Below are 27,494 nucleotides of genomic sequence, written 5' to 3' on the forward strand. Positions count from 1 at the left end.
ATAAATTAGTAAATGTTTCCAATGATTTAATTTAATTTCAAAGAGTTTGGTTATTACTTATACTTAATATTATAGTTTCTTTTAATCTCATTTTATGATTTTCATTTTTACCACCTAGGGGACTTACTAATATCAACAATATATTGTTTATATGATATTTAAGTTTTTGCCTTTGCCAGGTAATTTACCATGACAGTTATCCTTATTAGTAACAACATTGAGTGAATGTTAAATATCAAATTCTGGTGTCCTATTTGAGTAAGACCACTTACAGTTTTATATTTGTGTCATTTTTGACATCATTTTTATATACAGATATATATGAATATTTTATTACGTTACAGTGGAACTTTGATATATCGAACCTCATTATATTGAATTCCTTCATAAATACAATTTTTGTCATTCCCCTTGAATGTGTTGTTTACTGCAATGCTAATTTTATCTATCTATCTATATATATAATATATATATATATATATATATATATATATATATATGAAGGGTTTAACATAAATACCCTTAATATATAGAATTTTTGTTCTTAATTTTGCCAACTGTCTTTTTAGTTTATGTCAAGACTTGAAACCCCCACCGCCAACACTCCTTTGTTTTCAGTTGTAAAATCACCACCCCACCGTCAGTTTGATTTGGACGTTACTGTGATTCAAGAGATTCAAATTCATGTACAATACTTTTTATTGCTTCATACTACTCATTTCCCGCTGAAGTATTCATAACAAGCCTAAATTATTATTGTACTTGTTGTGACCTCTATATTTCAAAGTCTGCCAATGTAATGAATCTAACCTTGATATAATGAATAATGACAGAATAGAAATTGCAATCTCTATATATTGAAGTCTGCCCCAAATAGCCTCATTTTATTGAAATTCTCGATATATCTGTATAACCTACATTGTTGTCAAAACACTTAACAGGTGGCTTGCCAATGTTTCAGTGACAAGTTAAGTAATAGAAATCCAATTACTTAAATTATTCAATAAGTATGTAATTTTATAATGATTCTAAATTAATATCAAGTATCATTTTCAGAAAATGTGCTTACACTTACATGAAGCATATTTTGGAAAAGTATTGTTGTTACATCAAACACTGAATTTGTATTAAATATAAATAAGTTGTTTATGAAGGAACAATTGACCCTATAAGACATCTAAAAATTTAGTTGGGGGTTTTGGTATGCTCCACATGCTGAAGTGCATGAAAGATGCCCAGGATAAAAACTCCACAGAAAACTGCAACAATCTTACCCAATTTAGTTCACTGTTCACAGAGCAAAATGAAGATGTTGCCTGACTCATTGAAGTGAAGAAATGGTTGCATCAAAGTATATAAGTATGGCTTTCAAGATTTTTGCATTGTCTTCTTATCTTTGCACATCATACAAGTTGATTCATACAAAGGATATGAGCATTGGATTCTTGGAATTTATAAGTGACAAGTATCTATAACTCTATGATCCATAACAAAACCCACACCAAATACTCAGAGGGAAAACTTCTGTTGCACATGTATTTGGAAATGTTTTGTGCCACAATCTATTAATATTCTGACCAGAAGATTAAACGTATTAGTTATGTATGATTTAAATCTCAAGAAGAGAAGTACCTAATTTATTAAGTGAACTCACAGAGTTTTACAACTATTACATTTCAAATGTTAATTAAGAAATTATTGTGGAATAAAATATTAACAATAATTTAAAACATCGTAAAAAATAATCCAAGCAGATATTAAATAAATGACTATATAACAACCAATAAATACTAACATTCAATGATTTGTTTTTTCTTATCTCTTTTACTGCCACTGAAGGTATACTTGACTTTACTTCCATGTTTGAGATAACATTTTCAGTATCTTTCTCCATACAATCATCCAAGTCCAGGTTATTTATAAGGTTTTTAAACTGGAAAAAAAGAAAAAACTATAAAATGACAGCACAATGCATTAAAACATTACAATACTTGGTATATAAAACTCTGTATCATTGTTAAAATAAAGATGGTTATCAAAATATTTCAATGAAAACCAATATCAATAGGATTGGAAAAGTATTTGTATGGAAAACATGTAAACCAAGAACAGGGGAAGCAAGTACCTGTCTCCACATACCAATACATAAAAGGCTCCTGCAATTTGTAACTTCTTGAGCAACAATTTTTTATTTTCTATAAAAAAAGGACCATCATTCTATAGTCACCATTTTTCATGGTAAAATAAAAGAAATAAAAGTGACGCCCATTAATAGTATAGGAAGTACTGGAGCTTCAGAAAATAAAATGTTTGTTTTTAGTGAAGATATCCATTTTGGGATTTTCTAAGTCAAGTTAAGTGTTAAAATGTTTGCCTGTATTTATGTGTCAGGAAATGAACAGACACTTCATGCGTTATGTATGGGTTCAATATTCTTGAAATAACTCGCTAAAACTGTGAATTTGGTATATTAAATAAATATTCAGCATTAATGCTCCTCTTGGCAAACAAAAGTATAATGGTTTAAAAATTCACATACATTACCATAATAATAAAAAAATAAAATAATGATCATAAACTTAAAAAATTTAGTATTAAAACATGTAAAATAATGTACATACACAGGCTGACAAAAATGCATATTGTACGTATAATTGATAATAATAATATTATTTATAAAGGGTCTCTAGTATAATAAATTTTAAGGAAACAGGATTTTTCCGGACATTTGCCATCGTTCAGTGAAACAAGAAATCAGTAACACTACGTTTCGAGGGTGACGGGTCTTTTACACTACTAATCGTTGACTCAACGACCCTTTCTGAGAAAATAACAAATAAGACAGGGTCATTTAGTCTACAGGTCGTTGAGACAACGACCCCATTTTGATATTTAAGATTTTCTACATAGGTTCGTTGTGACAACGACCCAGCAAAATGAATGAAAAGGGTCAATTACTCAACTGGGTTCGTAGCAACAACGCCACTTTTTGCCTGTTTAGTTGAATATTTCAAAAGATGGGTCGTTGTCTCAACGACCCTAAATTATATTAAATGCTTATATTGAGAGAACCAGGTCTTTTACTCAACCATTCTTTGTGTCAACGGACCAAAATGGAGAAATGTATAAGCAATGTGAAGAAGGGTCGTAGCGACAACAACCCATTTTTCAACTCAATGGATAAAATATAGTAAGAGGGTCGTTGAGACAACGACCTAATTTAAACTGTTCAGAGGTTCTTTTAGTCTACTAGGGTCTTTGTGTCGACTGCGTGCAGCCGGACAATGTGGCGAGATGTTGCCCGCGCACCAGTCGTACGGCGCTGAATGTTGCACTCGTATTGATGTAGCGTACACTATTCTCTTGCCACTATAAATTTACAAATGTAATAATTTGTTTTGTATAAATTTAAAACTATATTAATATAAATCCCTTTTACCGGATACAGATACACTTTATAAGCAGTAATGATAAGACATTACCAAGTAAGAGTGATAAAAATGGAATACAAATAAATATTAAAAATGGAAATTGTAACGATAAATAGCAATTCTAAATATCAAGAATATAGATCAAATTAATAATAGTAGAGAAAAATTACATACAATTTTGAAAGTAATCAGTAATTTAGCTTATATACAATGAATTATTAAAACGTAAATGTTCATTATTTAAAACTTACATTTTTACGAATTAGTTTGATTCTCTATATAAACTATACAATTCATGCCAAATAAATATATAATTTTATAAAATTAGTTTATTTGTAATATTTAAACAAATTAATAGAATTTTAGTGCTGTTCACAGCAAAATTGTACTTTTATTTTTCGTTCACTCCTCTTCTAATTTCAATATGTTATTAACTCTATCTATATCTCTTAATTTATAAATAATTTACTTTGTGGATTGAATAAAGTTGATACTTGAAGTTTAATAAATGCTTCTAATACCTGCACGGAATATTGATATATTCATGTTCATACACATTTATGCTTCTTAATAATGTTTGAGGTGAAAAAGAAGTCATGGAGAGTTTCTTTAGAGGATTAAGAATTAATATATTAAGATATAATCGTATCTAGTAGTCTAAGGAGAATCTTAACTGTAAGAATAGGTTAAGTAGCTACCATCATTTAACCATTCTTCATTATAGAAAATTAATTAAATGAGGAGAATTACATTTCGACTATGCCGACAAAACGTGTCGTCAATACATCTTTTAAAAAGGAGAATTGAAAATAATCCCTATGAAGTTATATGCTAAATGTATTAGAATGTGACTAATAATAACTAAAAATAAATTATGGAAGCTAAAAATATGTTAAAAGTTACATCATAAAACTTCTTTTTCCGTTTCAAACCACCATATAGAAATCATGTGGTACAAAATGTTATTATAATTTTAAAATGCCCCTTCTAGCATTTTGTGATTCTTCTTTGCTAGTTGGTGATTCTAGCATTAGCTCTTAAAATTATGATTCGATCTAATCCTTGGGGTTTGTTATTTGATTTGTCAGTTTATAGTTAAATTAAAAGATATAAATACTAAATACTATTTATTATTTTCAAATCACCAGAGATCTAACCATATACTTAGTCTAAAGGAACAAATCATTAAAGAATTACGACATGTTATATATTAACGTTCCAGCTCTCTAAGGTCTCTATACTACAAGAGTCCACTGCAAAAGGGCTATGGACTTAGACCTCAGTATTCTACCAATTGATCTAAAATTATTTATTAACAATTCATTAATATTGGAATCTTTGAAACTGTTCAAGCAAGCAAAATTTCAGTTATTTAGTGCAAATAGAAATGTTTTACTTCCGACTTCAGAATTCTAAAACATCTTTACTGTCATATGTAATTAGTGGAAAATGGATTTATACGTGGAATTTTCTTTCATAACCACCATTTATGTCGGAAATGCCTGCTTTGCCATTAAAAAGGATGTTTCCGTAACGCATCTGTCATGCGAGCAAAATTGAGTGTGAATCTAAGGGTATCAGTGAGGGTAGCTAGTGTTACATGCAACCAATTGTACTCATATTTTAATAACAGCCACTAAAAGTGAAATTGTTAAAAGATAACTAGCATAAATAACAAATAAAATATATTAATTGATAACAACAATTAACATTGAGTATTGATACAATTGTATCACTTAAATTATTGAAAAATGCAGTAATAAGTATTGAGCCTTTTTAACCGTTACATGCATATGCCGTTATTTTAGTAATTGAACAGTAAAAACACGTTTGGGTGTATATAATTTAATCAGTAGGTTATTTCAGTCAATGCATTTAGTAATACAAATAAAGCGAATTTCTCTCTCATTAACTACGAAGTAGACAAATGTCTGGATATATCTCGCCCATACCAGTATTCGACCAGCTTCCCGACTTTAATATTAATTTTAGAAGTACGATTTTCAATCAATATTTTTCTAATTACATTCTTTTTAAATTAGATTATGTTACTTCCCTTGATACACTCGTCAGTTCCATACACAATCACCAAAATGTTAAAATTTGTATGTTTAAAAGTTATAATTTTATGTTTTGTACTTTAATTATTTTATTTTTTACGAATTGAAAATCACTACATATATGCAGCATGTTTTGCATATTTTATGAAAATGTTTTAAATATAACTAAACCTATAGTATTATGTAAAGAAAAGAACTTGGAAAATGGCTAGAAAACGAAAATATCCCCCAATAACATAAAATTTAAAATTATTACCTTTAACAGTTAACTTAACCTCTGCAGTTCCCTCGACAATAGTAAAAAAGTTGATTAAATAGAGTAACATTTCAAATATTTCTGTTTTAATGTTGCAATGTTAAAGGCGTTTTAACAAATAACTTTTCCTTTCTTAAAAGGTTTACTGTTAATAACTATATAAACTAATTATGTCAGATAGTATATATAAATTATTTGTATTTTAATATTTATTCGAAAATAACATGTGTTTGTTTATAAAAAAGCTCATGCTAATAGCTAGTTTGTGAAAATGCTTATGTCTGCAGTTTGGAAAAAAGTTGGATAAGTATTTATGTGTTTTCGGGTAATGTTTCGCTATTTAGAGTTGGATCTATTAGTATAGATGAAATAAAATAGTCTTCAAAATCTTTAATAATGCTTACACCTGTTTCATAAATAAGCAATTAAAGTATAAAGGTTTCTATTGGCCGAGCGCAGTAAAGCCTATGAGGGCTGGAAAGATATAATTTATTTCTGTTCACAGGACATCTTGAGAACAAACTGACATTATATTATATATAATAGATATATACATTATAGGATTAGATAGCCCAAAATATATAAAACGCTGCAATAAATATAAGATATACATACTCGTAATACGGGTAACTACGAACTAGTTGTGCAAAGAAAAAAAACATTCTTTTAGACACTTTTAATAGAACAATATATTTTACAGTTACATTGTTTTAAAACGGTAAAGATACGATTAAAATGGTTTTACAAAAGCACCAACAATTGCTCTACAAATAGGACATGTTAGTGGCAGGCGTATATGTGTTGTAAATAGTTCCACTGCCATTTGTGACCTGATGAAATATTTCATCCTCGGTCATAGAGACGGCGCACGGCCTGCACACTACATTGTGTCCACAAGGTGTGGCCACCCTGGTTGCCTTCATCGTAAGACACACGTTGCAACGCGTGTCTCCACTTCCTGATTCTGAAGCCCCTTCGTCGTTTAAAGCGAGGCCCATTTTTATTTCGCTAATCTGCCGCTCGATTTCATGAGATGTCACAAATTCAGTAGTATCATTGATGGTCGGCACGAGCCTGTAATTTATATACCTTGATGGTCTTACGTCGGATTGTGCTCGCTGCATCTTTAAATGACGTTGCCTCTTATATCCAAGAAAATAGTAAATAAAATTTGTAGGCTAATTAACAATATATTTTTTCTAACCTCACATATATTTTAAAAAACAAATTATTTTAAATTTCATTCATTATTTTGCATTCAGTTTATTTCTGTTTTTATCTGCAACAATTTATTTTCAAATGTGTCATCAATTTTTTTACTATTGTAAAGTTTTTAACTATTGTTGAGGGTTTTTTGTAATCACTGAATCTTATTTAGAGTTATTATATCGCAGGGTTGTATTGTATTTAAATGTCGTATGATATAGGATATTAGGGGTTCCCTAATTTCTGCTAATTTTTCAGTGTCAGATGTGGTTGAGGCTTGAGAAATTTATCTTATTGCTGACACCTGGTAGGTAGGAGCAGATGTTATAATATGGAAGAAAGGCTATTATGCAGACTTATCTCTTTACCCAATATCCCTCACGGAATTTCTGAGAATAGTTTTATAACCCCTTCCACGTAATTTCATTAGACCCATTCAGAAGGGACACGTAAACTAGAGACCGGTTGCAATAAAACTATTGCATTGTCTGCTAACGACACCATTTTGAGGAAGGAACCACCTCACCCGAGCCTTTACCTGAGACTACCTCACTGTTGTTGTAGTTAGAATATTTAAGTTTCATTCCATTGATATTTGACCATAGATTAATTTAAACTGTTAAAACTATCCAATGCTAACAAACCTCTTTTAACAACTTATACACGTAATTAACAAATCGATTACATGGTATAGTTGATACGCTAAATATTCTACAGTTACACGATGGGATTAGCTACTGAGTGGTAAGAAAGGTTTGATATCAGACGATGTATATAGTGTCGACTACAGTAACTCACCTAGACTTATAAATGAACTCAATCAGATATAATAAAAATAACACACGGGTAGTGGAGCGCACAGAATTCAAGTACGTATATGTTACAATATACCTAATATATTATGCTCAGCCGAAAAGCATGAGTATACATGCGCCAAAATGGAGCTCCTTCTTGTCTATGTATAAATAAAGATTCATATAAAATTTAAAGCATACAAAAAAGACATTTTTAGAAATATCTTGCGGATGGATAGGGTACTTGTGTTACCATGCCACATCTAAAAATGTCATATGACTGTATACAGTTTGCTTACAAATTTATTTCTTCTGCGATTTTCCCGTCACTGTACGGTTAACCGCAATAGCAATTTGAAAGTGATCGCTATAAATCAATAACCATATATAAGTCAATTTGTTTTCGATATATTGTGCGGTCATACAGACATACAGAAATTAAATCTTTCGTCCTTCTCAGATGAGTGGCTTCGGCACTGTCAATCGAATTCCTCATAGTGCATGTTTGGAGTTGTAGTTGTCAAAATCTAGTATTAGTGTTTTCATTTGTTTGCAACGTTTTCATTTTAACTTTAATTTTAACGTTGGGTACTGTTTGATTAACCATTTAATAATAATTAGAAACCTCAACCTGTTTCCGACAGAAGTAGAAATATGATTGACAGTTACATTATTTCAGTTTATGTACATGAGTGAAATATATTTTGAATACATAAACAAGAAATGGGAATCATAACAAGAAATGTATGTCTTAAAAATATTTCTTATATTTTATAAATACAACTGTTACCAGACTTTAAATCTAGTTCAATAATATACACGTATAATAAACAAAATATTTACATATAATAGTTATACAAAGTATTTACCCTTATATCAGATGTTAGGACTAAACTCGGCACAGACGCAGCGCAGCGCCTTCATGCCTACCGGGCTAGGAGTTGACTGATTGACCCTGTTTCGTTTGAAAGCGCTTGTTTGGGACGGAGGGGCGTTGAGACAACGATCAGTTGAGTAAAAGCCCTAGAATGTCTTATTTGAGGTTAGATGCATTATAGGGTCTTTGAGTCAACGACCCCTTAATACATATATTTCAACTTATTCTGAAACTAGGTTGTTGATTCTACGAACCTTTTTCTACTTTTCAACTTTTAATTTATATTTGGGCCGTTGACACAAAGATCCGTAGTGTAAACGGCCCAATTTAATGAATTAGATAAAAAATATGGAAAAAGGGTCGTTGTGTCAACGAACCCACTTGTAGTTCTATTCTTATATTCGGTATATGGGTCGTTGTGACAAAGAACCATTGGATTGAACTTTTAGTTTTCTTAGTAAATCGGGTCGTTGTCACAACGCTTCGTAGAGTAAAAGACCCCCTGTTATTTGTTATTTTTCAGAAAGGGTCGTTGAGTCAACGATTAGTAGTGTAAAAGACCCAACACTAATATTGCAAATACAAAAATAGGGTTGTTGAGACAACGATTCGTAGAGTAAAAGAGCTGCCCCCGTTTCGAGATCTGCAATCTGATCTCTTCTTCAGGTAAAGAACTAACCTAATACATAATTACAAACTAGGTTAAAATAAACAAATCTTACCCAAAGCGTTGTGGCACGCCTAAGTCAGGAATCACAACCTACATGTTGTTTGTCAACTTCACTAACTCTATAAACATGCAATCAATAAAAAAACTATACAAAACACTAATCATTAAAACTGAACTACGGAATACAGGTTACAATACGTCTTCACTCGTCTACTAACCACCTATCAGTTTTAATGATTAGTGTTTTGTATAGTTTTTTATTGAGTGCATGTTTATAGAGTTAGTGAAGTTGACAAACAACATGTAGGTTGTGATTCCTGACTTAGGCGGGCCACAACGCTTTGGTAAGATTTGTTTATTTTAACCTAGTTTGTAATTATGTATTAGGTTAGTTCTTTACCTGAAGAAGAGATCAGATTGCAGATCTCGAAACGCAGTGTTACTGATTTCTTGTTTCACTGAACGATGGCAAATGTCCGGAAAAATCCTGTTTCCTTCACAATCCTTCCATAATCAAAAATAACCTTCAAACAAAGAAATTTTAAGGACTACATCATATTGAAAACACTGCACAACACTGCAACTTGTTTATTCCATTTTACTCAAATCCTTTTAATTTTCAAACATGTTGTCTTCTAAGCAAGTGACTTTAAACCATGCTTTAGTTAGTCCCCAAAAACTACAGTGATTGACAGTACTGAATGCTTTCTTTAAAACAAGAAAATATTTCTTCTAGCTTAGTCAGAAGAAAGTTAGATTTCAGATGTAGCTGATATATCCCATTCACTTTAAAGTTTGGTATGTTAATACACTTGTGTCACTCAAATATTTAAAGATCCATCTTGAAATCTTACAAGACAAAAATTTTAAGTATATAAATAATTTGTTTCTAAAAATATTATCTTGCTTTAGTTGTGATAAATTAGAATCTATATTTGTAAACATATTCACTTAGAATGGTCCGATAGTATTGTTAACTTATACAAATTTGTAGGGCCATTATCTGGAAACCTTACTGAGATAACAAAAAAATCATGTAATTGTAAATTACCTGAGCATTCTTAACCTATTTTTGTATAGTGCAATATCTGAAACTTTTTTAAATCAACTTTTAGAAACTAATGTGAAACAATAAAATTTTACTCACTTTCATACCCATATGGCCTGATTTTCTGCCTTTTGACAAGAAACATTACATACTTTGTATATAAGTTAAAATTAATTTTATAAAAGAAGTCTGCAGAACTACCCAACTGCAACTATTAGATGCTTCTAATAGATATAACTTTATTTTGTCCTATCCATAACATAAACAAGCTAAATTTTACTACCAGGTCTGGTTTCAAATCTATATCATTAATTTTTACTGTAACATTTATTTTTATTTAACAAGCAAAACATTATAGTTTTTATAACTTTTAAAAAAACCTTTACTACTATTGAAAATCAGTGTTTTTACTACTGTGAAATACCTGCACCCACATAGTAATTTCTACATTTTTTAAAATTATTTCTAAAACTAACTAACCTCCAAAAACTCCAAAAGGATTGACCTTTTAACAGTTTCATCAATATCTTGAGGTGTTGCTTGTTTGAGTTTTTCCAGAGTTATGTTTGGGTTAAATCTGGAATGTTTCTTCCTTTGCACAGCTTTATCATAACTTTTAGCTGTCTCTGATGTAGAATATTCGCTAATCTGACTGTAAAACATCAAATGAGTACTTTTATATTATACTAAAAACAATTACAACATACACATAAGTTTATTGAAAATACTATATTAACATTATTGTCATATTTGTTTGATTAAATTTTTATTGGGTATTATTGTAATTATCTGTCCTAATCAAATGACGAAATATAGTTTCATTGATAAATGATAGTGGTTGATGCAGTACAACCTCACTTATAGGGATCACAATTATCCGGATTTATTGTAAATTTGGAAGATGTATATGATTGGCTTCTGACCAACAATAGAATAGGTCCAATTGCCAATGTAAAAATTCAGCAGTATCAATATAAACAGCTTCAAATAATGTAGCTATGTTGGGAAGGATTGATTTAATTTGAATGTTGATTTTAGCTCCAATTCACCTTCTTCTTATTGGAATGTCTGGTATCTGACGCTGTCTCAAAACTTCACTCCTGGAATCTGGAGTAATTTTTGTCAAGAAATAAAATTCTATATGCACAATTTCAAACTTTACACTGAGTTTATACACACAGGGTTAAATATGTATTCATACTTATTTTATAAAAAAACTATGTAAAAATATTTCCACACTTTTCATTCTATTTCATGAATAACTAGCGTTTATTTATCCAATAATTAAATTTTATCCAAAATTATAAGCTGATAATAAGTTTATATCACTTTAAAAATACATTCATTAAGATTTTAGTTAAAATTAACCCTTTCAGTACCGAGGATTTCTGTGAGAGATGATGCTCTCTACTAATGTGAAAAGTGCCAATGTCGCTGAGATCGACGCTACGCATTTATTATAGTATGTCATTCCTATTCGTTGTGCAGTGGCCTGGCTTGTATAGTTTGATTCCAAATGCTACAGGCTGTTGAATTTTGCTCTTGTCCTGCTTCCAGCTGCCACAGTATTTGCCAATCACTTTTTGTTGACATTTTTGTTCAGACATATGATTAACCTTAGAGAACTATTTGAAGAACAAGACAGAGAGAAGGAAAACATAATCTGTGAACTCCTTAATGAAATTAAACAGCTCAAACAATATAAAAGCAAAAGGAGCCAAGATTTTGAACCTAAAGTACTAAAAAATATGGAAACTCAAACTGCCGAGACACATGAGAATAGTTCAAGTTTTGTCCTCAAAGAACTAACTCACCTAAAGAGGAGACAAGAACAAACAGATGAATCCATCAAGAGAATGGAAATGCAAATTAATTCATCAGCTAAAAGTTCCTACATCTCTCAAAAACCCTACCGACTCTCTCTACACTACTGACCCAGAGCTTAACAATACCTTAGACCAAGCACCGATCAACTTTTTGACCACAAATATGGAGAATAAAACTAACCAAATTACCCCAGGAATCAGCCAAACCTGTAGTCAAAAACGGTATTACAATGAATTCGACTGTCAGACAAACAGCAGACAAAAATCCATCCCAGACAAACGGAAGTATAAAAGACCACTGACATTTAGCAGAAAGGGGAAAAATATTTTCAGTGTATCTCTCCAAGTTGCAAAGCATACAGATTTACAGAAAAATAGAAAATCCCCACCTTTCAGCAACAACTCGAATAGCAAAACCACCCTTTACTGCAAAAATCCGTGACAAAAATGAAGATATAGAAATCTTTTATGACAACTACATAGACTTTTACAAAATTATTAATACCCATCACACAAATAACTCAAACAGACAAGCCTCAGAAACACAACTCTGTTTCCCAAACATTCAACCAACTCCACAAGTAAACAGAAAGTTTTTAGGGTTGACAGAGAGACTAAAGCCCAAAACCTAAATTGCTGTTACAAAATAATAGACAGGAAAAGGACAGGATCGGACAAGCAAAATAAACTCTATTTTACAATATTTCACCAAAATACAGACAGAGTATATAATAAAATTGACAAGCTAAATACACTTCTTAACACTTTGAATCCCAAGCCCGAGCTCAGGCTGGGCTGTGTCAATATCATCAATGACCCAAGCCCGAGCTCAGGCCGGGCAGTCTATTTTTAGTTCGTAGAGACTGGTAATTCGCATTACTGACGTTTTTAGAGGTTGTGTTATGTTTAGCAAGTCATATTAGACTAATTTTATTAGTCTTTGGTTATTTATAAACAGTTACAAGCAAAAAAATATTATTACAGAAATTGTGTAACAAACAGCTGATACGACGCCGAGTCACCAACTACGCAGTTGTCAGCTGGTGCCGTGACGTCTGCACTGTTTACACTAGCTCTGTGTTTTACAGTGAATTATACGTTATTTTAGCTACAGTTGTTTATAAAATTAGTATTTGGAGTGCTCAGTTATAGTTTTTATTATGTTATTTATCTTACATTAGTCAAGAACTACGTATTTGTCTGCTAGTGCCGTGCCGTGGCGTCTGTACTCTTTGTACGTCTACTCGCTTTGTGTTTTACAGTGAAATAAAAGTTGTTTTAGTTATAGTTATTTATACAATTAGGATTTTGTGTTGCTCAGTGTTTGTTCAGAGAAAAATAAACAAACCACAGGCAAATCTGGAAGAAAAGAAACTGTGTGGTTTTGTCCAGAGTGTGACACTGCCCTCTGCCTTCCTGAATGTTTCAAATTATTTCACACTAAAGCTAACTACTTGTAAATAGGACTACATTCTCTCTATTCAACTTTTAATCTGTGTTATTTACCTTGATTATAAATAAATATATTTGAACTAAAACTTCTTGGCTTTATTTTGATATCTAATATGTTATTGTTAGCTGAAAAGAATCATGAAGAAAAATGTATAAACAAACTTATGCTTTATGTTCCAATTTTTATTCTTCAGTATTTTACACACTTTTTATAGACTCAACATTTTCATTGATTTCAAAAAAGTTTATATATTTACCTTGGATTTATATATATATACAGGGTGATTCATGAAGTTCTCCCCCCACTTCTACAGCACATTGTACTAGTAAAAATAATGAAAAAATGTTATATAAACATAGGTCCGAAAACGCTTCGTTAGCGAGTTACAGCTAGCGAAAGATTTCACCTGAATTCCTGGGTAAAGAGTAAAATAAAGCCATACTGAACTTTTGGAAAGGTTAATTAAGTAAGAAATATCGTGGATTCTTATGTATTTTTACCTGATAAAGCTAATAAAATAGGTTTCAGAACTGTACCTGTAGTAGTTTTTGAGGGATTCAGGGTTAAATGCAAAAAATTGGGGCACGAAACAATGTTTTTTTAAGTTTGATGTACAATAACTTTGTTAAATTGGTAATAAATACATAAAATCAACAAACATTAATTGTAGAGAATTTAATTCTGAGAAAATTCATATAATCAAAGTCTAAAATAAAACAGAAATAAGTACCAAAAAATCGATTTTATTCAGTATAATACATTACTAGCTGTAAAGAAATACCGTACGGTATTTAGTTAAAATAAAACAAAAACAAAATGTTTGTTCCTTAATGATGAGATAAATTGAGAAAACAAGATTAACTGTTAAATAAATTTGTTTGTAAATAAAAATATCATGTTTTATTACGTTGTATTTTTTTTTTAATAAAAATTTACATCAAATGTTCGAAAATAAATGAAGCAAACATTTTCCCATTATTGTTTACTAATCATCGAAATGCAGTTTTTTGTTTTATTAATTTCTAAGTTGGTAACGCACGAATAACAGCTGATCAACAATGGTATTCTGTACTGTTACGTTAGAACTGTGTATTAGTGGTGTTTTGCAAGCTACAGCAGGAGATCGGGTTCTGTGAATCGTGTTATTAAATGCAATTTTTCTGTGAGTTATAATTCGATTGTTTATTCAGCGAAAAAATGCCTTACTTATTTACATCAGAGGAATACGCTGATATGGTTTTTATTTTGGGTTACTGTAATGGTAATGCTAGAGCTGCTGTAGAAGAATATGAACTACGTTACCCTAATAGGAGGATTCCAGATACCAAAACAATTTCAGGAACTTTTCGTACTCTTCGGGAAACAGGATCACTACCAAGTACTAGAACCAATTATGAACGAGCTGTCCAACTTGATGATGATATTGTTATTAATGCTGTTCATCGCAGTCCAGGTGTAAGTACACGACGTATTTCTAGGCGGATAGGAGTTTCGCAGTCAACGGTGTAGAGGTCACTTAATCGAAACAAATTTTATCCGTTTCATAAACAAAAGGTTCAACATCTACAGCTAGGGGATGGTTCGCTTCGCTTGGAGTTTTGCAACTTTTTGAATATTAATAATCAACTCTACAAGCGTATTTTGTTTACGGATGAGGCACAATTCACTCGGGATGGTGTCAATAACTTGCACAATGAACACTCATGGGCAGAAGAAAATCCACATGAGGTAGTGGAACAGAACTTTCAACACCGATTTAGCGTCAATGTCTGGTGTGGCCTTTTGCACAATCGGCTGATTGGACCTTTCATATTACCTGGACGCCTAATGCTGAGTTCTATTTGCATTTCCTTCAAGAAGAGTTGCCGCAGCTGTTAGAGAATGTTCCTTTACATCTCAGACAAAATTTGTACTTCCAGCATGACGGAGCACCTCCCCACTTTTCACGTGCCGTTTCTGCTTACTTAAATCATCAATTTCCTGGACACTGGATTGGTCGTGGAGGGCCTCACCCTTGGCCACCAAGATCACCAGATCTATCTCCATTGGATTATTGCATCTGGGGATGGATGAAAGACATTGTATACAAGACAAAAGTGAATTCTCGTGATGAATTAATTGCCCATATTATGGATTCGGCTGTGAAGATACAGGGAAGTCCTGAAAAATTAAGAAACGCAACAAAAGCAATACACAAACGTGCTGCAAAATGTATTGATAATGATGGCCTCATTTTCAAACATCTATTATAAAAAGGTGCGTATAGTTGGCCCAACCTGATTAATTTTGCTTAAAACTAGTAATGTATTATACTGAATAAAATCGATTTTTTGGTACTTATTTCTGTTTTATTTTAGACTTTGATTATATCAATTTTCTCAGAATTAAATTCTCTACAATTAATGTTTGTTGATTTTATGTATTTATTACCAATTTAACAAAGTTATTGTACATCAAACTTAAAAAAACATTGTTTCGTGCCCCAATTTTTTGCATTTAACCCTGAATCCCTCAAAAACTACTACAGGTACAGTTCTGAAACCTATTTTATTAGCTTTATCAGGTAAAAATACATAAGAATCCACGATATTTCTTACTTAATTAACCTTTCCAAAAGTTCAGTATGGCTTTATTTTACTCTTTACCCAGGAATTCAGGCGAAATCTTTCGCTAGCTGTAACTCGCTAACGAAGCGTTTTCGGACCTATGTTTATATAACATTTTTTCATTATTTTTACTAGTACAATGTGCTGTAGAAGTGGGGGGAGAACTTCATGAATCACCCTGTATATATATATATATATATATATATATATATATATATATATATATATATATATATATATATATTTGAACTACAACTTCTTGGCTTTATTTTGATGTATAATATGTTATGGTTAGCAGAAAATAGTCAAGAAGAAATATGTGCAAATAAATTTATGCGTTATGTTCCAATTTTTTTTCTGTATTTTACACACTTTTTATGGACTCAAGGTTTGTATTGACTTCAAAAAGGTAAGTAACATTTTTAATAGTTTTATTTATATTTTTCTGCTTTTTAATTTCATATATATTGGTTGCTAAGAAACCATAACACAATTTTTTTCCAATTTAAGTAAAAAAACCCTTGAAATGGCTGGGACAGCACATATAAATATTACTAAGAACCCGGGACTCAAAGTGTTAACTCAATTGAACCAGACATTGTAATTCTAACAGAGCATGGACAAAAAAAGGAGACATTAGACAACACAAGACTCTTAGGATACTCATTGGTGACAGCATACTGTAGGGAATTACACACCAAAGGCGGTGTAGTTCTTTATGTTAAAGAAGAACTAGAAAACAAAACTGAGATTGTTGACACACAAAACATTTGTGCTGAGATGCTCTGCGAAGTGGCAACATTAAAGATTAACCTAAGCAAGTCATCGCTCTATATCACGGGAGTTTATAGAAGAATCAAGATCTTTATTAGTCTTTAAACACAGTACACGTATGCAATTGACTTCGTCAAAATACTTATCAGTTGTAATTACAGTTATTTTGTACAACCACTCTAAAGTTTAAAATATTAACAAAATAGAAGATTTAACAAGGATAATAATAAATTAATAAATAATTAACAACAAGAACATTACAAATAACAAATAACAATAACAAGAGAATAAAAACAACGAAAGAATGAAACGTGTCTAAAAACTTATATCACTAGTATCACAGGCAAAGTATTCATTGACACAATAAAACGCTTTTTCTTTTAACCAGCTATTAATTACAGACAAACCTATCAGTACTAACTAACCAAGCTCCTTCTGGCAATTTATTAAAAAATTTTATTTCCATATAAATGTGACTTTTCTTAGTTTTTTCTAGTCTAATTGGTGGTAAGTCAAGCTTATATAAGTTTCTTGTATTATAATCGTGAGTATTTCCTCTGATTTGATATTCATTTAAATTTTCTTTAACTTTCATGAGACAATAAAAAATATATATACAAGGCAATGTCATAATGTGAAATTCTTTAAAAATTGGCAAACACGTCTCTCTGTCTTGTACTCCTTTAATTATTCTAAGAGCTTTCTTCTGCCATATAAAAGCTTTATTAGATACTCTACTGTTACCCCATAAATTGACACCGTATATCAAATGTGTGTGAAAAAAAGCATAGTAAGATATAATGAGCATTTCATTACTAACACAGAACTTAAGCTTACGAAGTAAAAATACAACTCTAGCTAACTTTTTACAAACATTTTGTACATGACAATCCCAATTTAACTTACTATCTAAATAAATACCAAGCAGTTTAACACTTTTAAAATTTTCAAACATATTATTCATTGTAAAACAAATTTTTTCAGTTTTATTTTCATTTACTACTAAAAAGTTAGCTTGAAACCACTTAACAGCCATTTTTAACATTGCATCTTGTTCTAATAAAAGATTTTCAATAACATTATTACTATGTAACAGTGTGGTGTCGTCAGCATAAAGGACAGATTTACATGGAACATTACAGGAAAAGTCATTGACTGCTATAGTAAAAAGAAATGGGCCAAGTACAGAGCCTTGAGGCACTCCATTTTTAATTTCATTAAAGTTAGACTTATCATCACCTTGAACAACCATCTGTTTCCTACAGCTAAGATATGATGATAAAAGATTCAGTTCAATTCCTGTAATACCATAACGAGTCAGTTTATCCAAGATCAAAGTATGTGAAATACAATCGAAAGCCTTGGACAAATCAATTAAAGTTGCAGACTGTACAGCTTTATTTTCAAAACTTAAGATTATGTCATTAACGACAGATTCAACTGCCATTACAGTGTTACAACCAGGCATGAAACCAAATTGTTCATTACACAAAAGATAATTAAGCGAGAAATAATCATACAGTTGCTCCTTAATACAATACTCGAAGATTTTACCAATGATGGGTACCAAAGATATGGGGCGGTAGCTAGATGGATCTAACTTGTCTCCCTTCTTATATATAGGAATTATTTTTACCAGCTTGAGAGCATTTGGAAAAACACCTTGTGCTAACATCTTATTATATAAATATACTAGAGGATATATAATAACAAATATGATTTTTTTAATAAAAAAATTAGAAAACCCATAAAAATCTTCACTCTTGGATGAACTAAGTTTAGATATACACAGTTTAATGTCCTGTTTTACAATTTTTCTCCATGTAAATTTTTCTCTTAAAAAACACTTATTAAGAAAATTATTTAATAGTTGTAAAGCCTCACCATTATTTTTAGTAATATTCTTATTGAGCTCATCTGACACACCCACAAAATAGTCATTAAACTTTTGAGAATTTATATTAGATTGCTGACTCAGGGTCAAACTCTCTAAATTAGTTTTTATAATACTCCATGTAGCTTTACACTTGTTTTTGGAATTTTTTTGAAATTATCATTTGCAATTTTTTTAGCTTGGTCTATTTTGTATCTGTATATTTTCTTAGCATGGATATAATCTTTTTTGTACGTATCTTTATTTTCTACATTTACACAGTTCTTAAACTTATCATATATAACCATTAAAATATCTCTCATTTGCTTTAGTTCTAGAGTAAACCAGTTTATTTTTTTCCAGATTTGGTTGATTTTTTTTGTTACAAGTTTAGTAGGACAATGCAAATTAAATGTATCTGTTAAATATTCTATAAATAAAGTAAATGCATCATCTATATTTGAGAATTCTGTCAAATAATTCCAATCAGTTAAAAATAATTCATTCTTAAGATTATTAACATTATCTAACCTTAGGTTTCTAACAGTACTAAAGTAAACATTTTCATTCTTGACACCACCGTTGTCAATAAATTTTGCCAAAATTCCAGCATGGTCTGATAAGTTTGGCTGATATATAATACAATCCCTGTTCTCCACTCCATGGTTAGTGATTACATTATCCAGACACGCACTCTTTCGAGTCGGATGTGAATTGAGACAAAATAAATCATGAGACCTCAATAAATTTTGAAAACTTTCGGCTTGCTGAGTATTTTTATTGATATCAATATTAAAATAGCCACAGATAATTAGTTTACCCTTATGTTTATTTTTCGCAAATTTAATAAAATGTTCAAGTTGATAAAGAAAAAAACATACATCAGAGTCAGGAGTGCGATAGATGCTAGCAATAACAGTACTATTATTAATCACAGCTGCAGTAATTTCAAATACTTTTTCAATACAAAAACTATTTACATTGAAACTTTTAAATTCTATACCATCCTTCACAAATATACAAGAACCCCCTCTAGTTAGGGCAGGACATCTACAATAAATGTCAGCTATTTTGTAACCAGTCGGAACATATAATAAACTTTCATCTTGGTGCAACCAATGTTCATTTAAGGTTATGACATCACAATTTAACTTATCTAATGTTAGTTCTAAAGGTAAAATTTTACTTCTCAAGGACTGAATGTTGAGATGAAACACTTTCAGGAGCCTGAAGTCGTCTGTGATGACTGATGGTGGTTTGCCACAGTCGTTGTCAGCTGATCGTTTCCCGCAGGTGTGACACTTGCAGGTTGACTGTCACCAACATCCAGTGCTTCGCAGATCCTCTTCGCCAGCCACCGTTTACCATTCAGATTGAAATGCATTCCATGAGCAGTATGCAAATGTCGTTCCGCACTACTGGATTCCACAAAGATCACGTTTGAGTAGTCCTTGCTCATGATTTTTAGAGCAGTATTTGTTTTTCTTATCTCAACATTAACACAAGACCATTCTAATAAATCATACCTGTTTGGTATGTCCACCAGTACTCAGCAATAATCTCAGCGTTTGGGTCGATGATATGGAAATCCTTTCTGAACAGCATGTTAGGTTTTTGGGATTGTCTATAGACAGAAACCTGAATTTTTCATCCCACATCGATTATGTAGCACGTAAGCTTTGTTCTGGAGTCTTTGTGCTTCGTAGACTGGCACCTTTTACAAACGCTGCGATCCTCTTAACAACCTACTACGCTCTAATTTTCCCTTATCTTTCGTATGCGGTGACAATCTGGGGATCGGAAAGTTGTCGTACAAAACGGCTTTTTGTCTTGCAGAAGAAGGCAGTGAGAATAGTAGCTGGCATCCGTCGAATGGAGACTTTCAGGCCTGTTTTTAAGGAACTTAAATTGCTTACCTTCCCAAGCATTTATGTTTTTCAGACCTTGATTTTCTTACAGCAGAACCATGGTGTTTTTCCGGTCCCTTGTTCCTCAGTCGGGATACAGTCTTCGACAAAAACATAAACTGAATATTCCTTACCATTCCACTACTTTTTTTAAACATCACACCTTTTACAATGCCACGTCCCTTTTTAACGCTCTTCCTGATGCTCTTAGAGCTGAAAAGGATTTATTTTGTTTTAAAAGAATGCTTAAAGCTTATCTTATTGAACACTGTTTCTATTCTGTAGATGACTAAATTAATAGCAATACGTAATTTATTTAGTCCTTCCTATGTATTTTGTTCCTATGTAAATTGTTCTCTACACATGATTGTACTAAGTTGACGCAAACCAATGCATTGTAATATGTTATATGGAATAAAGGATGTTTTGATTTGATTTGATTTGATACACAATCCGTTCTGCCACCCGGATTCACAAAACCGACTGGTGTAAATTGCTTAGAGTTTTTGCTTGAGTTCCGCAATTTCTGCCTTAGATACCAGGCCAAGTCTCTACCATGGCTATCTGCGTATATTAACAATTTGTTTTCCTCTTGCTCTTCATTTTGGCATTCATTGCTTTATCTTCCTCCTCGTTGTCAACAGGTCTTAAGACTTGATAAGGATTGTTACAAACAAAACTACTTTGTATTGTAGGCCTATGTTGAGCACAAGAAGTTGGTATAGGTGTAGGCAGTTGTTTAGATTTTCCAAGAACTACAGATGAAAATAGTTTTTCTTGGGTTGTTTTGGGTTGTTTTTAATGTTGAATGCTTAGCCCTTGATATGTTGCTATTGATTGGTGTAGAGAAAAGAGGTAAGCTAATTTGGTGGAACAGGAAATAACGTGGAAGAAGGCCTGGAGATCATATCGGAAGCTCTTCAAGGGATTGAAGCAGAAAAACATCCAACACTCCTCATCGGTGATATAAACATAGACTGCCTCAACAAGAAAAAGGACTCTAGCCAGCTGACTGACACATTAGCATCATTCAACATGTACAGAATTGACTTACCTCCAACCAGACTAACACCTACTTCGATGACCTCAATAGACAGTGTGTGTACCAACCTCGGCCAAGAAGAGATCTATGTTGAAGTTTTAAATACCGGTATCTCTGACCATACAGGACAACTGTGTACAATATCCAAAAACAAAAACACATCCTCACCCAAAATGACTGTAGAAAGAAGAAATATGAGCAACAGAAACCTAGTAAGGCTCAAAGAATTACTGAGGCAGCAAGAGTGGGAAGATATCTACAATACTGATGACACAAACGAAACGTACAACAAATTTAATAATGTCCTAAACCAAGCTTTAAATCAATCCTGTCCAGTAATAAAATCAAGATATAGTAAGCAGAAAAATCATTACCTTTTGAATGACCCAACTGCTCTACTCCTAAGACAAAGATTTACATCAGCTCAAACTTTGTATAACACAACAGGTAGAGAGTATCACAAGAGGAATGCTGCATTGCTAAAAAAAGACTATGACCTAAGACTCCGATACCTAAGACAAAAAGATACTGCATCTAAAATTGCTGAGGCTGACTATAAAACAAAGGCACTCTGGAATATCATAAACACAGAAAGAAAATCAAAAAATGAAAAGAATCTGCCTATTAAACTTGATACAGGAGATGAAGTTACAACTAACCCAGTAATAATGGCAGACTATTTAAATAATTTCTTTATTGATGCGGCTAAAAAGATTATAGACATGAATGGACTACACAAAACACACACTTCTATCACCTGAAAATGTAAACTTAACACCATTACTACTCACGCCAACCAACAGTTTAGAAATGTCCAAGATTATTAGGTCATTAAAAACAAAAACATCAGCTGGGTATGATGAAATCTCATCAAAGATAGTTAAGTTATGTGAAGACGAACTAATACAACCCTTAGTTAATATTACTAATAAATCATTTCAATCTGGAATCTTCCCGTCTGCATTAAAGTTGGCTAAAGTTTAGACTAAATTTAAGCAAGGCTGCACAACACAAGCACTAAACTAAAGACCAATTTCTCTTATCTCAACCTTTTCTAAAGTGATTGAAAAATTAATGTTAACTAGACTTATTAAACATCTGGTGACCAATTCTTTACTAACACCTGACCAACATGGCTTCTTAGCTGGAAAAAATCAACAACAACAGCCTTGATTAGTCTTACGGAGTTCATAATAGACCAACTTGAAGCAGGCAATACATGTACAGCTATTTTACTAGACTACAGTAAGGCTTTCGATTGCCTCTCTCATAAACAACTCCTTGAGAAACTGTCAACACTTGGCATACAAGGTACTTCAAAAACATGGTTCACCAGCTACCTGACAGGATGAAGCCAAGTTGTTGAAATAAATCACACAAGCAGAGGGAGTATAAAAAAGATTAGATCAGTACCTAAATTTGTCTCACGCGGAGTCCCACAGGGATCAGTATTGGGTCCAGTTTTATTCATCCTCTTCTCAAATGACTTTCCTAACTATATACAAGACTATAGTAAAGGACTTATGTATGCTGATGACACATTTCTATTACTAGGGGAAAAATTACCAAAAGATCTCGAAGTAAACACATTTATAGCACTCAACATGGCCATTCAATATTGCCATAGAAATGAATTGGTTGTCAATGAAAGAAAAACAAAACAGTTAGTACTAGGAAAATACAAAGAGGATACAGGGAGGCTGACTGAATTAGAAGAAGTCACTTCCACTAAATACTTAGGTATAACTATAGACGATGACCTCTCATGGACCCCACACATTGATTCTGTGTGCAAAAAAATCAGCACAGCACTGTATGTAATACGGCGAGTGAAAAGCATAGGTGACTTAGTTACAGCAAAAGTTTCCTACTATGCGCTGCTTGAGACACACCTCCGATATGGAATCATCGTATAGGGAGGCACCACAGCAGGAAACATACAAAGGTTACTGGTGCTGCAAAAACGAGCTATAAGAATTCTGGGAAGTCTTCAATACAGGGAAACATGCAGGGATTCCTTCAAACAACTTAGAATACTAACTGCTGTAAATTTATACATCCTAGAAGCTGTGATGCATGTTCACATCAAAGCACCAGAGGCAGCAAGGACCTATGAACAAATGCATCAATATAACACAAGACATGCATCTGATTACTGCCTGCCTCGCCATAGGCTCACAGCAACTGAACAGAGTCCAAGCTATGCTGGCGCCAAGATGTGGAACGCACTTCCTGAAGACTTGAAAAAGATAGACCGGAAACACTTCAGACAAACCCTTAAGAACTGGCTACTGGATCGACCATTTTACTCGCTAAACGAATTCTATAAGATCATTGCCCTGATCATTGCTTATTAGCTGTAAATTTTAAAATTGTGCCAACGAAATCTGTAAACCAATCTGTAAATTCTGTTCAAATTTCTGATTTATCGAAAGTAGCTATAGATTTTAATCTTGTTAAGAATAAGTTACAGACAGTCAATTGGAATGATGTATACTTGGATAATGATGTAAATAATTCCTTTTGTAAGTTTTATGAAATTATAAATATATGTATTAGTGGTAGCAGTAAAAATGTTGAAATTACTTCAAAGTTTACAAAAGCCATATCAATGAGTCCGTGGTTAACGAAATACATTTTTAACAAATTTGAAAGACGTAAAAAATTATACAAAATATACAAAAGAAGGCCGTTTGATTTAGTTTTTAAAAAATATTTTGATAACTTCTGTTCAATGTTAAACTCTCAAATTGTGTTAGCGAAAAATAGTTTTTATTCAAATCAATTATTGGGATGCAATGGAGACAGTGCTCAACAATGGAAAATAATAAATAGCTTGACTGGTGAGAGTAAAAATAAAACGGTTGAATGCATAGAAAATACTAACGGAGTTTCAATCACAGAACCAGCCGATATCGCAGAAGAGATAAACAATTACCTTATTTCTGTACAGTCTGACCGCCCGGGTCAAGTCCAAGCGACGAACCTACCTCCAATGTACGCTTGCCCACGCTCTTTCTTTTTAACTCCTACTACGGAAGAAGAAGTTATAAGCATTGTTATAGGCATGAAAAATAAAAAATCTTCTGGTTTTGACAATATTACCGTGCAACTACTGAAGTTTACGATCCCTGAATTAGCAGCAATTTTGACACATTTAATTAATCTTAGCTTTAGTAAGGGAATATTTCCTGAAAATCTAAAATTAAGCTCTGTTATTCCAATTTTTTTTAAATAGTAGTTCAATTAAAACTGACAATCTGAGACCCATTAGTTTGCTTTCAGTTTTCTCAAAATTAATTGAAAAGATTATGGTAGTAAGACTTCCAAAATTTTTGCAGACTACAAATTTTTATAACCCTTGTCAATTTGGTTTTACAAAAGGCAAATCTACAGAGGATGCTCTCATAGCAGTTTCAGAAAAGATTTACAGTAGTTTCAATAATAAACTTAAGACATCAGGTCTTTTGATTGATTTTAAAAAGACTTTTGATTTGGTTGATCACGGCATTCTCCTATCCAAGTTGGAGGCTGCATGAGTAAGATGGATTCCCTTGTGTTGGTTTAAATCTTTCCTTATTGGTAGAAGACAACGTGTTAAAATCAGCAAAATTTTCAGTACTTCAAAGGTTGTTAAGGCCGGAGTACCGCAAGGATCGGTTATCTCGGCAACTTTATTTCTAATTTTTATAAACGACTTGTTAAACTTAAATTTTGAAGGCAGCATTACATTTTTGCATTCAAACCTTTACATTTTCCAATTAAATGGTCTGGCATTTTTTCATATGAAATGGTTTATAGGCATGTCACTAAAAGGGTTAATTATAAATGTATGATTTATAGTAAATGTATTCAGTGTTATGTTTAGGGAAGTTTATTTTTATATTAATATTATATTTTATATTATATACCATAATCGATTATTCAACTAATAGCACAATGAAATGAATCTTGATTTGATCACATACTGAAACAAAACCGATATTGACCAATAACTATGATCACGGCTGTGAAAGCTGTGCAGAACCACAGTAGGAAGTAAACAAAAAAACCTAACACATGATGTTAATGGGAAGATCAATTCTTCCTCTTTGAAACTAAATAAACTTTACAACTGGATAAAAGTGACTCCTTCAAAAGTTACAGAATACGAAAGATTACCCTGTATAGATGCATTACATATTCAGTGTTGCTAATTGAGCAGCCTAATTTGCCGCATACATAGTGCATGTCATTTTAGGGTTAATATATTTAATGTATATATATATATATATATAAAACATACTTATTGGTTATGTTGTAAAGTTTCTTGAGATGTTGTTTGAGCAACAACAATAGCATGCAACCTCGTGAGGCCACCAGACACTCATACAGGAAGGTAGTATCATGTGGCACTCGGCCCAACAATTCCTCTATGTCCTCCTCCTTTTCTTCCTGGGAGGCAGGGCCAGAGGTGGGCTCCTCTGTCTGCTGGACTGCTACCTCCAAAGTGATTTTTGGTAGCAAAGCCTGTATTATTTAGAAAGGCAGATTTAAAATTTACAACATATAATTAAGTGTACTAACTATTAACAAAATGAAGAATCTTGGAGCATTGGAAAAAGTTAAATTTAGTATCACTAGTAAATGAATACACAAATATTCTTCAATATTAATTTTATTCTTGCTATGCTGTAAAATAAACAAATAAAACCGAGATTCTACATTATCAAAAATATACTGTGTTGGAAAAATAACTGAGACACCTGGATGTCATAAAAATAAAAAGACATGTAATTTGAAGGAATAACAATTATTAAAAAATAGTAAAACATAACTGTATCAGAACTAACCATATAATAGTCATTTGAACTTTAAAACATTTATAACTTAACCAATGAATATTTATAAAAATGACAAGTGTCCCAGTTATTTTACAATGTAGTGTATTTAAAAACCACAATCATAACACTTTTTTTAAAGTTGTCTTTATTGAAATTAATTGTATCATAAAAAAAATCTTCCAACTATGGACTTAAAATTGTAGCTGCTTTGACTGGAATAATCATCCAACATTTATTTCGCCATACAATGTCACTGAAACTCTTCATCTGCCTCTTTCTACTACTTCCTACTTATATCCCTCATCAGATGTCCAACAATTTTGAGATTCAGTATTCAAGACACAATTTATACTAATTTGTTCTCTGCAGAAGGTGGTTCTCCTGTCATCCAACCCAGTATTTGTGTTCTGAGTTTATGCTATGAAAAGAAAAACTGTTCCCCAATACTTCCAACAGCAATTGTATTTCAGTCAGGACTTAACCGCACCAATAATCACTTTTCATCTTCTTTTTTTTCTGCTTAATTAGCTGATCTCTGCTGCCTCTGGCTTACTCCATCCCCTGTCAGGCTTCATCTCAAGTTCCTGTTTCTTTAGAAGAGTGACAAGTTTTCTTTGCCATATTTCTAACCCGTCATATCACAATCTAATTTTAAAATACACTACTCATTTATCTCAGAGCAATTAACTTGTAAAAATGTTGTATATAACAATTTATATTTACTCGTAGATTGTTATATACAAATTCCAATGTTACTATTTAGATTTATTATAAATTTTAAAAGGAGAGCCTGAAATATCTCACATAACGGGTATGCATTTCACAAAATATGATGGATGCTTGGAGGT

General features: G+C 32.0%; 1 protein-coding gene across 1 annotated transcript in view; it reads right to left on the reverse strand.

Annotated features, from left to right (window-relative positions):
• Positions 1 to 1,796: 1,796 nt before the first annotated feature.
• Positions 1,797 to 27,494, reverse strand: part of LOC124371428 (nipped-B-like protein A) — a 106,191-nt gene continuing 80,493 nt past the window's right edge. The window contains exons 19-22 of the mRNA XM_046829759.1: positions 26,109 to 26,332; positions 10,823 to 10,994; positions 10,442 to 10,470; positions 1,797 to 1,933 (exon numbers count right to left, since the gene is read on the reverse strand). Coding sequence (XP_046685715.1) covers positions 10,444 to 10,470; positions 10,823 to 10,994; positions 26,109 to 26,332 — 423 coding nt within the window. The 3' untranslated portion in view covers positions 1,797 to 1,933; positions 10,442 to 10,443. The remainder of the gene's footprint in view (positions 1,934 to 10,441; positions 10,471 to 10,822; positions 10,995 to 26,108; positions 26,333 to 27,494) is intronic.

Source organism: Homalodisca vitripennis, unplaced genomic scaffold, assembly GCF_021130785.1.
Source record: "Homalodisca vitripennis isolate AUS2020 unplaced genomic scaffold, UT_GWSS_2.1 ScUCBcl_1376;HRSCAF=4923, whole genome shotgun sequence".
Classification (NCBI taxonomy): domain Eukaryota; kingdom Metazoa; phylum Arthropoda; class Insecta; order Hemiptera; family Cicadellidae; genus Homalodisca; species Homalodisca vitripennis.